This window comes from Epinephelus fuscoguttatus, linkage group LG20 (assembly GCF_011397635.1).
Source record: "Epinephelus fuscoguttatus linkage group LG20, E.fuscoguttatus.final_Chr_v1".
Taxonomy (NCBI): domain Eukaryota; kingdom Metazoa; phylum Chordata; class Actinopteri; order Perciformes; family Serranidae; genus Epinephelus; species Epinephelus fuscoguttatus.
In genome coordinates, this window is record NC_064771.1 from 19,256,740 (window position 1) to 19,268,761 (window position 12,022).

Consider the following 12,022-nt stretch of genomic DNA (forward strand, 5'->3'; position numbering starts at 1 on the left):
GTCACTCATTCTGCGGGACCATGAGTGTTACTTGATTAAGTAAACACTGACCAACCGACCCATATGCTCTCACTCAGGAGATGGCTGAGTTGACAAGATTGCTGAAAGTGGGATGGCCGTATGGTTAGGTTTAGATAACTACAACCAAAGTTGGGAAAAGATAGCCCTCACCATTAAAAGAAAGTGAGGTTGAGTACAAATGTTACCACTAAATAAATACAGCCCATGATAACTGCTCATGTTCTGCAGTTTATCCAGATTAACAGGGTTATTGCCTCTGGAAAGCATCATTTTTAGAACAAATCTGTCGATGCTGGGAACGCCACAAAAAAAATTCCATTGACCCGCATTGTACAGGGGTGAAGGCAGAAATCTAAGAGATAAGTATCTCAGAACATGGGTAAATAAAACAAAAACTAACTAGCTCTCACGAAAGATATGTGGCAAAGTATCTTCTTTTGTTACATAGGCAAACTAACCTTTTGAGCAGTTTTTGAGATCTCCTGCAAAGGGACTGAAAACAGAACTTAATTTATTACCCCATAGTGTTCCTCAGGGTTAGGGATTTTGTCCTGTTTTTGTCGAAGTAGTAGGTTAGTTTGTTTTGCTACAGTGGTGACCAATATTGTTTTGAGACATGCTCATGAATACACCTTTAGGATGCTTAAATGGCTTTCTAAAAACATGCTCTAAGTACTAAAGCCTTTTGGTACTTACTTAGTACATCTACTTTTTGTTTCTGCTTTACACAGTCTGATAGTCATCTTAATACACAAAGGCGTGCTTGGTTTACTTGTTATGAGGAAGCAATAAGATTTGATCCATCCGATACACCTGTAACTGGTCAAACAACAGACTTATGGGACTGTGCCAACTTTTGCAGTATAAAGCCTTGTTGCAGCGCTGCAATCTCACATAGATGAGAGGTGTAAGAACAAAAGAAGTGCATATAAACAGGTAATTATTTATTTTATATAAATATGACATTATTTTCAAACCGCTTGCTAAATAATGATGGCATTTCTTGCAAAAATTGTGCTGATATCTGAGTGAACTATGGAAAAAAAATTTAATTGAGAATTTTAATTTTATTGGAGACAACAGCAAACATTAATTAAATTTTATGATGCCATGTTTCAATTTCACAGACATCTTCATCTGACAGTCAGAATGATAGTTCAATCACCATCATTACCTCAGACACATATTTGATGTTTACCGATGTGTTTGCTTGCCAGCTTTTGGGATATAAGTCATGTAATATATTAACATATTAAGGAAAAATCATAGCTAATTCAGCTGAGCCAAAGAACAAGTGATTTGTTTTTCTGTGATATGTCTGGATCTGGGTGCAAATCGATAATTTCTCAATACTGCAAGGTTTGGCTTTTTTTTTCTTTTTTACATTTGTGACATTTTCTTAGAAATTATTGCACCTAAAATATATGAATAAAAAACATTATGTGCTTGTAAATAAAATGTGTAATTTACATTTTATTTTATTTATGGATCAATATGAATTTAAATTTCATATTTTTTGTTCCTAAAACCATATAACAAAATTTCATTCTTAGTGGGGTATGTAGTCTCTGAGTGCTTTCTAGTGTTTCTGTTGTATTTATTGATGTTGCTGTTTGTCTTTTTTTTCCTTTTGGAATTAATTCATTATGTTTGTTCAGCAGGTTTGAATTATGAGCTTTTGAGAATGGCAAGTCAACTCATACTGCCTGTGCTGCTTTTGGGGTTGATAAGTAAGTATTTAATTAAATCATATTCAATCAAATTCACTTTAAGTCACCAACTGACTTTTGTTTATTGATGTTAGCAGACTTTGATTTTCATCAAATTATCTTTATGCGTTTGATTTCATAGGTACCGTGACTCCTCAGACAGGTAAGTTAAAGCTTGAATATCCTGTCATTTGTTCATACTCTCAACAGGCTAGACGTACAATCATGCCAAAATCATAGCTCAAAGTGGTTATTATTTCAGGATTAAACCCATGAGTAACTGTGAACAAAAAATGTTAGTTGCAGCTTTGTCAAGCCAAATTTCCAATTAGTTGTCCCTTAAAGTTTAGAAATATATTTAGTTCACATGAAGACTCACATACAATAAGCAAATGTGGAAAATAACCAGGTATAATGAGTATAATCTAACAACAGACAAACTAAAGTATCATACATGAGGTCTGTTCTATTAGTACACAATTTACATCCCATCCAAGTGTTTCGTTCATATGACACAAGAAAACCTAAGGGTGTGGAGGTTGGGTGAGTACCACACTGTGACACCAGAGGCAATGGTTTGCTTTGATTGCTACAGTTAACATGTTACATATCAAACTGAACAGCAGTGTTTTACTGCCCCCCTCTGGTTGCACCTGAGATGTGGTACAAAGTGCACTCTGCTGCACCTGTAACTACACCAATCACCAATAGTGATGTCATGGTTTACTGACACACTATTAAGTACAAAGTAGTCAAGTAGTCAAAACAAGATCATAAGTTAGTGTTAAATTGCTTTATAAATTAGAGCTTCTTTTTTCACGACCATAAAACACAAATAACACAAAAGGCACGTTTTTGTACATAAGTTCAAACATGGATATTATTGGTTGGGTGTGGTGACCTACAAATGCTAAAAACATGCAACATTTGCCATTATGGCATTTCCCAATAAGGTCAATATGGATGGGCATTCTGTTTTTACTTAAAAATGTGACATCTTTTGTTCTTTCTAGGAGGCCTCTACCAAATTACTGGAACAACAAGCTCACGATCAGATGATGGAAGCTCTCCTCGAATCCTCCTCCAACGACCTTTTGCGTATTTCGGCCGGCAGTATAATCACATTTATGTACGTATAAATTATTTTAGCAAACTATGAAATATATATATTTTTTGACAACAGGTTTAGAATATCACCTGCTACACAAAAACTGTGTTGTAAATGTAGAAAGAAATACTATAGTTATTTGTAGTCAACATATTGTTATATTGCTAATATGGTTCTAAAATACTGTAGCAAATATGTTGATCGTTGATAACGTGACTGTCAACTAATTCTCAAGAACTGGTTTGCTTACAGGTAAATCACAATGGACACTTGACCTTTAACTCGCCATATAGTAGTTACACACCTCGAAGGTTTCCATTGCATGGATCCAGAGACATAATCGCTCCTTTCTGGACAGATTTAGACAACAGAAGAAATGGTCAGATCTACTACAACCAATACACCAGCGGCAGTATCCTCCAACAAGCTACACGGGACATCAATAGGTACTTCCCGGGGCTGAACTTCAATGCCAACTGGGTCTTTGTTGCGACATGGTATGAGGTGGCCTACTATCCAAACACTGGAACAGTAAGTCATTTTGTTTTTAACAGGGTAATACCTATGATGTATGGTATATGTGTATTTTACCAACTACTAGGCTTACTATAAAATCCACAACTAACTTTTCTTTCAGCGAACAACAGTCCAAGCAGTCTTGATTTCTGGTGGCCCTTACTCATTTGTGCTGATGAACTACGGGATAATAGCTTCAACAAGTCGCAATGTACAGGTTAGAACCATTAAAACGGTGTATTACAGAACATGTTTTTAAGTTGCCATGCCTTATTAAATCTAAATGCAGTTATGGCAATGTACAAATACAAAACATGTAAAAAAATTATTTAATCTATGTGGCATGTATTTTCAGGCTGGATATGACACAATTCACTCCGCTCACCATCTCTCTATCCCTGGATCATTCTCCAGCAGTGCAACAGGCACTAACTCAAATTTCCGCCGGAGCAGCAATGTCAACGTGCCTGGTCGCTGGGCTTACCGGTTAGACCAAGGATCAAGAGGCTGCACTTTCAATGGTAAAACCAGAACCAGAAGGTGGTCACCATCGGTACTCTTTACAGTGATACAGATACTGGAGGGTCTGGCAATGGTGCTGTGCTCTTTGCTGACCTATTGAATAATATTTTACATGCACACAGTATATTGTGCACTGAACAGCTAATACATGAGAAAATGGTAACTTGTTAATCTATTGGAAGTTAATTTTTTTTCATATCTTTAATTTTATAAATTTGTGATTTGCACTGGCATGCCAAAGCACTTCTCAAGAGTCAAATGTTTACAACATTTCAGGGTTGTATAAGGTCAAGACACTGACCATGACAGTGCTGCATGCCTGATTCAAGTTGGCTAAGGACCTTTCTTGCATGTCATTCTCCTCTCCATCCCCTCCATTTCTTTTCCTCACTCTACTGTTTGCTAAAAAAAACAAAGGAAAAATGTCCCCCAAAAACTGGTAATACAGTGTACAAGTTGAAGTCAAAGCCACTCAAGTAACCTTTCTTTTTAATTTCTTAAAAGGTGAACCCTTGCAGTTGGGCGACTCATTCTGGAGTGACAGTACCTGTGCACAGAAGTGCACCTGCACCTCAACAGGTGTGCAGTGTCACAGCGAACCCTGCACCTTTTCCCAAGTCTGCCGACCAGCTGCCTTTCAGTTCTCCTGCCAGACAGTGCAGAGAGGCACCTGCAGAATAAGTGGTGATCCACATTACTACACCTTCGATAACAGAGTGTTTCACTTTCAGGGCACCTGCACCTATGTTCTCTCAGAACAATGTGGTCATGGGTTGCCCTACTATAGAGTAGAGGGCAAAAACGAGCATAGGGGCAGCACTCATGTTTCCTGGACACGACTGGTCAAAGTGTTTGTCTATAATGAAACCATCGAGATTGTCAAGGGACATCGTGGTCAGGCCAAGGTTAGTAATAAGAATTGAGTAACCGATTACTGTAATATTTTTGTATTTAGTTCATATTTTTACAACTATGTCTTTGCTTACTGTTATGTTTACAGGTTAATGGAAACTTTGCAGCCACTCCCATCTCCCTTAGCAATGGCAAGGTCCAAATTTATGAGTCAGGTTTCTCTGTGGTCGTCAGTACTGTCTTTGGCTTGGAGGTGTCTTATGACGTCAACCACCTTGTCAAAATCAATGTGCCCTACACTTACCAGAATGCAACATGTGGCCTGTGTGGAAACTTCAACAATCATCCTGGGGATGACTTTCGAACCCGCCAAGGTGAGCTTGTGAGCTCTGATGTGGTTTTTGCCAACAGTTGGCGAGCACCAGGAGATGATGAGCACGGTTGTGGGGTCCGATGCGCAGGTCTGCAATGTGCTGCCTGCAGCGAGGCTCAGACAGCTTTATACAGCAACGATGCCCACTGCGGTATCCTCCAGAGCACTTCCGGACCTTTTGCTGGTTGCAATCAACGATTTCCCCCACAGGCCTTTGTGGAGAGTTGTGTGTTTGATCTGTGTGTGGGAGGAGGGTACCAACCCATTCTGTGCCAAGCACTAAGTGCTTATGCAAGTCAGTGCCAACAGAACAATATACAGCTGCCAAGTTGGAGGAGAGAAGGCTTCTGTGGTATGTCTGTCCATCAATCAACATTATTTCAAATGATTCTATCTGGTAAAATGTCCATTACGTAAAGATCAATGTTGTTTTGTTTTGTCTAGAAATCCCCTGCCCTGCCAACAGTCACTTTGAGTCCCAAGGCACAGGATGTCCAGCTACCTGCGTCAACCCCAATTCTACCCACAACTGTCCTCTCCCTGCCCAGGAGAGCTGCATCTGCAATTCAGGCTACATTCTCAGTGGTGGGGTCTGTGTCCCTCAGTCTGAGTGTGGCTGCAACTTTGAGGGTCGCTACTACCGCTCTGGAGAAACTGTAATACTAGACGAGGACTGTGGGAGGCGTTGTAGCTGCAGTTTTGGCTCCATGACCTGCCGTTCCCATGGTTGTGGCCCACTTGAGTCTTGCAGGGTGGAGGAGGGAGAAAGAGGATGCAGTCCTAACAACTATGGAACATGCTGGATAAGAGGCCCAGGGTCATATCAAACATTTGATGGACTGACATACCAGTATCCTGGAGCATGTCGATTGACCCTGGCCAAAGTAATGGGACTGTCTAGTCACCCACATTTTGTGGTGACAGCAGAAAAAGTGCCCAGAGGCCAACAGGGATTTTCCAGGGTACTAAAGTTTGAGGCAGAGGGAACACAAATCTCCATTGAAATGACAGATAGCAACAATGTTCAGGTAAGTCACAGATATATTTCACGATAAATGAGTTGTGACACAAGAGAAAAGTTTTATAAAATAAATATATATATATACATATATCTGTCTTGCATGTTGTTGAACAACACATAAAAGTAAACACTTTCTCCAAAAAAAAAGTGTTTTGATTAAAACTGAAGAACCTTGTCAATCTATCAAATCTGACACTGGTTGTTTAAATGGCCCTTTAGGTTGACGGTCAGCAAATCAGACTTCCATTCAGCTCAGCGTCTAACCGAATCCAAATCTACCACAGCAGCGTTCACAGTATCATCCTTCGCACCTCCTTTGGTGTAACAGTGCAGACAGTCTGGCCTCACTTTGTGCGTATCACTGCACCTGTTACCTACAGTGGTTCACTGGGTGGACTCTGTGGCAATTACAATGGTCACCCACATGACGACTTCCGCACACCCAATGGCATTCTGGTCAACAGCTCTCAGGACTTTGGGGACAGTTGGCGAGATGGCTCCCTCACTGCACACTGTGTGGAAAATGTAAATCATAACCCTAGAACAAACTCTAGTGAGTACTGTGGCATTATTGGCTCACCGCACGGGCCATTTGCCCAGTGTTGGGCCACAGTGGACCCACGTCAGCATGTGGATGCATGTGTGGAGATCACTGGAGCCTCAAGAGATCCAGAATCAACACTATGTGAGGTCCTACGAGATTATGCACTAATTTGTCAACAGAGCGGTGTAGCCCTTGGACACTGGAGGAATTCAACTGGTTGTGGTAAGCACTATGTACCCTTTGTTGTAAGTGGCCTTGATATAATATTAATGCTTGTGCTGAATGAATACCTTTGTTTTTCTCTAGAGCAAAACTGCCCTCCAAACAGCCATTATGAAGTCTGTGGAGCGTCTTGTCCCTCCACCTGCCCCAGCCTCTCTTTCCCTTTTGCCTGTAACACTGTGTGCCAGGAGGGTTGCCAGTGTAATGACGGTTTTGTCCTCAATGGCAACCAGTGCGTACTACCAACAGCATGCGGATGCTATCACCAGGGACGCTATCGGCAAGGTGGAGAACAGTTCTGGGATGGTGAGGAGTGTCAGAGCTTGTGTACCTGTGATGGCACTACTGGGGTAGTCCACTGTGTCCCCAACTCCTGTGGTCCCCAGGACTCCTGCCGTGTGGTGGACGGTGAGTTTGGCTGTCATCCCAACCCTCATGGCACCTGCTCTGCCTCTGGAGACCCTCACTACCTCACCTTTGACGGCAAGGCCTATGACTTCCAAGGAACCTGTCGCTATACTCTGGCGACCCTTTGTAATGCCACTGATGGACCCCACCAATTTTCAGTGGAAGCAAAGAATGAGCCGTGGAGAGGGCTGCCAGTTTCAATCACAGCTGAAGTTTCTGTAAATGTGTGGGGCTATCAAGTGCATATGTCCAGGGAAAGCCATGGTGTGGTACAGGTGAGTTACAGATTCATAACTACCAAAGACTCTGTCAAATCATTCCTCTCGCTCGACAGTCTACACTGGACTTGGAAGCTATTATATTGATAAGCACCAGATAGTTTCAACACAAATACTATTCTATGATTATTATTTCAATTTTGTTTTTCTAAAGGTGAATGGAGTAACCAGTAACTTACCTATTCTCTTGAATGGAAATGTTTCCATCTATTCAAGTGGATCTCGCACATTTGTCAGTGCTGATTTTGGCCTGACTGTAACATACGATGGATCAAGTACAGTATCTATCACTGTACCTCCCAGTTACAGGTATCTCCCATTAACTGTAGCCTATGATTAAATATTTTAATTTACATTCTGGAAAATAAATATCAGAAATATTTAAAAACATGTAGCTTCAATCTAGCAACTCATTTTTTGACTCTGGATGTATTCAACATATTGTCATCAATGCAGAGGAAAAACATGTGGCCTTTGTGGAAACTTCAATGGAAATCCAAATGATGAGTTCCACACCCCATCTGGAACAACGGTCACCACTCCAGATGAGTTTGGGACAGCTTGGAAAGTGGAAGGCAACTACACCTGCAGTGATGGGTGTGGGTCGTCTTGCCCACGATGCACCAATGACCTCCCTGCTAGAGCCCAATGTGACGTGATTCAGGCAGCTGACGGCCCCTTCAGCTTCTGCCATGAGCACGTGGACCCAACACCATACTTCAATGACTGTGTGTTTGATGTATGTGTGTCAGGAAATCGAGGCCAAGATCTCCTGTGCAGGGCCATTGAAGCATACGTCAGTGCCTGTCAGTCTGCTAATGTTCGAATCTACCCTTGGAGACAGAACACCACCTGCAGTAAGTCAACCCATCAATGTGTTGTTTAACTACTGTACAAACAGCCTAAGAAACAATCAAACATGTTTTCTGAGACACAGTCTCTTGACCTACTGCATCTACGTACAGGGTTAGTTAACTAACTGAAGTCATTTTTTAACCATCTGACACCCATCATTTCTTTCCTCACTTATAAAGCACTTGACTGTCCAGCAAACAGCCATTATGAGCTGTGTGGTACCGACTGTACCCACACCTGTGCCAGCAGCATTGATGCCACCTGTGAGCAGGGTTGCTCTGAGGGATGTTTCTGCAATGAAGGTTTTCTCAGGAGTGGAACAAGTTGCGTCCCTACAGAAAGCTGTGGATGTCAATATGACGGCTTCTACTACAATGTAAGTCTTAAATATGTAAATGAATAAAACACCAGATTTATAAAACTATACCTAAATAATTAATCAGATAGTCTCCAAGAGTTCAGTCTTTCCACATACAATCATTTCCCTTTGGTCAATGATCATTTAAGCAGCTCTCCTATATCAACATCAATATCCTTAACACATGAATAAAATGACAAGAACATGGCAAAAACCTAGAAGAACTATCTGTGAAACCCGTCATGTTGTATCTTGATCCCCCAACTGTAGTAAGCAGCACAAATCATAAGTGGCAGAATACTAGCTGATTGTAGCCTCAGGTTGTGCTTCTCATGCTGTAAATATTTAACATCTGCACCACAAATGAACCCTTTTTAAATCTACTCCCCCATGACACCACAGTTTTTGCCATTTTCTCTTGTTACCATCATTGGGCAGCTGTTATTTTTCCTTTTTTTTTATTCTTTTAAATGTAGTAATGTTTTCCCTATTAATTGCCTTGTGTTAGTTTGATTGAGTACTACACAAGATTCTGAGTAAAGCCGCTGCTCTTTCACATCGAAAGTGGCCAGTTTAGGTAATTCGGCATCTTAACAGAATGCCTCCTGGATGCCTTCTGTTAGTGGTTTTACTGGCATATCCAACTGGTAGGAGATCTCATGGTTGTTGCTATGAGCCATCTGGTCCTTCTACGTAACCAAGTTAGAGCGGTGTGCATATATTTGGCACAAAGTCAAACATGTTATCAGTGGGTATAAAGAATCAAAATCCAGGCACTCAGGTCGGTTTGGAAAAATTAAAAAGCCTTTATTTAAGGGGCAAGAGTCATTAAAAACACCAACACACCTCAGGGTGTATGAGGACAAGAGAGCAAACAAAGCAATTATAGTTGCAATCGCTTCAGCTGTGAATCATTCAGTCTGTGCAATTTTCTTCAGGCCTCTAGGAGGCCTCAGTCAAGAATTAGTACAAGAAGACTGTAAGATTGTAACTTCTGGGGGGATCAGACAACAAACTTATTGAGACCCTCTCACAGACTGTCAAATCTTAACTAAATAGGAACAATGTAAACAGAATAGAATCCACAATAGAAACCATATGGAAAATAATACAAGTATATACACAAAGATAAAGAAATAAGCAAAACCTCCAATGCAGATGTGCAAATGATGACATCTGCGCATAGTATCTTAAATAAGCTGAAGCTGTCTTGTCAGGACCATTACACATTGTCATTTACAAAAAAACATTTACAAAAAGGATAAGAGGTCAAAATCCTCATTGAGGCCAGGAAAGCTGGTGGCCTTAAGGGCATGGATCCAATATGCCTCTCTTTGCTTGAGGCGTTTGACTTTATCCCCACCCCTGGCACCCAAGCTAATGACCTCAATACCTGACACTCTTAGAGATGAGTCATTTGAATGTTGTGCTGGTTGGTGTTTTTAATGACTCTTGCCCATTAAATAAAGGCTTTTTAATTTTTCCAAACCGACCTGAGTGTCTGGACTTTGATTCTTTATGCCTTCTGGATTTTTTAACCCTTCCATGAGCACCGGTGGTTTGAGGGACACCAGCAGCGCTCCTGTTATCCTTTTTTTCTCATGTTATCAGCGGGTGTTAGCCTCCACCAGGGGTGTCCATTGTCACTAATTCTGATTGTGATATTTTTGGTAGGATCTCAAGGTATAGCCAGGTGGAAGAGAGTGTTCGGTTTGGGGACCTCAGAATTGCAGATCTGGTCTGATGTGGTTCTATTGGATTCATCAGACGTGACCTCCAGCATGCACTGTGGTGGTTTGTCGCCAAGTGTGAATTGGTCGGGGTGAGAGTCAGTACCTCCAAGTCTGAGGCCATGGTTCTCTGCTGGAAAATAGTGGATTGGGGGTTTTTTTTGGGTTGGGAGTGAGTTACTACCACAAGTGAGGGAGTTTAATTATCTTGAGGTCTTGTTCATAAGTGAAGTTAAAATGAAGCGTGAGATGTACAGGCAGTTTGGTGTGCTGTCAGCAGTAATGCAAGCATTTCGTTGGAACCAAAAGGCAAAGCTCTCGATTTACCAGTCAAACTATGTTACAACTCTTACCTATGTTCATGAGCTTTGGGTAGTGACCAGTGACCGAAAGAATTCCTCTGTAAGGTGGTTGGGCTCAGCTTTAGAGATAACATCAAGAGCTTAGACATCTGGAGGGAGCTTGGAGTAAAGGTGCTGCCCTTTCGCGTGGAAAGGGGCCAGCTAAGATGGTTTGGGCATCTGATCAGGACACCTCCTGGATGCTTCCAGTTAGGGGTTTCAGGGCATATCCAACAAGTACACACTGGAGGGATTATATATCTCATCTGGCCTGCAAATGCCTCGGTATCCCCCAGGAGGACCAGGAAAATGTTGTTAGGAAGATATAGAAATAAGGCATGTATTAAACTGCAGGCAAATCGTTCCAACTTTTTTGTCTGGTATCAACTATGGTGATGTAATTTATATGCACTCTTCTACCTCAACTCTTAAACCTCTTGATACAGTCTGTCAATCTGCCCCAAGGTTCATAACTGGGGATAGCTTTGGAGTGCATTGTTGATTATTATATGGGAAAATTCAGTGACGGTCTACATTCGTTGTTTTTATTTACGAAGCATGTCTTGGCCTGGGTATCTTAAGTGTCTTTTAAACTACTGATCAAATTCACACTACTAAGTCCCAAGAATATTTGGTTCCTGAAAATCATCTTGTTGAGACTTGGAAACATGCTCTTAAATACTATGCAATACACAAATGTAACAACCTGCAGAAGCTTGTAAAATTAGACAAGCTAATCTCTTTTAATCAATTTAAATCCCTTCTGAATGACTTAGAGCACTGTGAATGCATTGAAACTGGTGTCCCTTATTCCTGATGTCTTTGTCTTGTTTGTTGTATAATTTTGGTATACATGCTGTAACTTTCATGTTATTTTCTTGTTTGATAATTTGTTAACATATATATGTTTAGTGGGCTTTTATGTTTTACGTGTACTGCAATCAGGACTTCTTTGTAGAGGACAGCATGCTCTCTATGGCTTTTCTGTACTGACAAAAGTCAACAAAAGTAAGACAGAGAAAGGAAAGAGGAAACACTTGTTTAAGTTTTTGTTTTACTTGTCTCCAGTCTACTGCTACAAAGAGATTTCTCTTGACTTCCTAAATTCCTAAGACACTTGAGAAAAGCTAACAAGACTGGGTGGCAATTTTCTTAAATACAATG

The 12,022-nt window shown here is 40.9% G+C and overlaps 1 protein-coding gene across 1 annotated transcript in view; it reads left to right on the forward strand.

Moving 5' to 3' along the window:
* The first annotated feature begins 932 nt into the window (after nucleotides 1-932).
* LOC125881271 (IgGFc-binding protein-like) overlaps nucleotides 933-12,022 on the forward strand; it is a 40,100-nt gene continuing 29,010 nt past the window's right edge. The window contains 15 exon segments of the mRNA XM_049564360.1: nucleotides 933-957; nucleotides 1,680-1,751; nucleotides 1,873-1,893; nucleotides 2,744-2,859; nucleotides 3,091-3,369; nucleotides 3,476-3,571; nucleotides 3,710-3,875; nucleotides 4,381-4,781; nucleotides 4,877-5,453; nucleotides 5,546-6,129; nucleotides 6,342-6,888; nucleotides 6,973-7,571; nucleotides 7,729-7,883; nucleotides 8,031-8,431; nucleotides 8,609-8,805. Of these exon segments, the coding sequence (XP_049420317.1) occupies nucleotides 1,706-1,751; nucleotides 1,873-1,893; nucleotides 2,744-2,859; nucleotides 3,091-3,369; nucleotides 3,476-3,571; nucleotides 3,710-3,875; nucleotides 4,381-4,781; nucleotides 4,877-5,453; nucleotides 5,546-6,129; nucleotides 6,342-6,888; nucleotides 6,973-7,571; nucleotides 7,729-7,883; nucleotides 8,031-8,431; nucleotides 8,609-8,805 (4,185 nt within the window). The 5' untranslated portion in view covers nucleotides 933-957; nucleotides 1,680-1,705.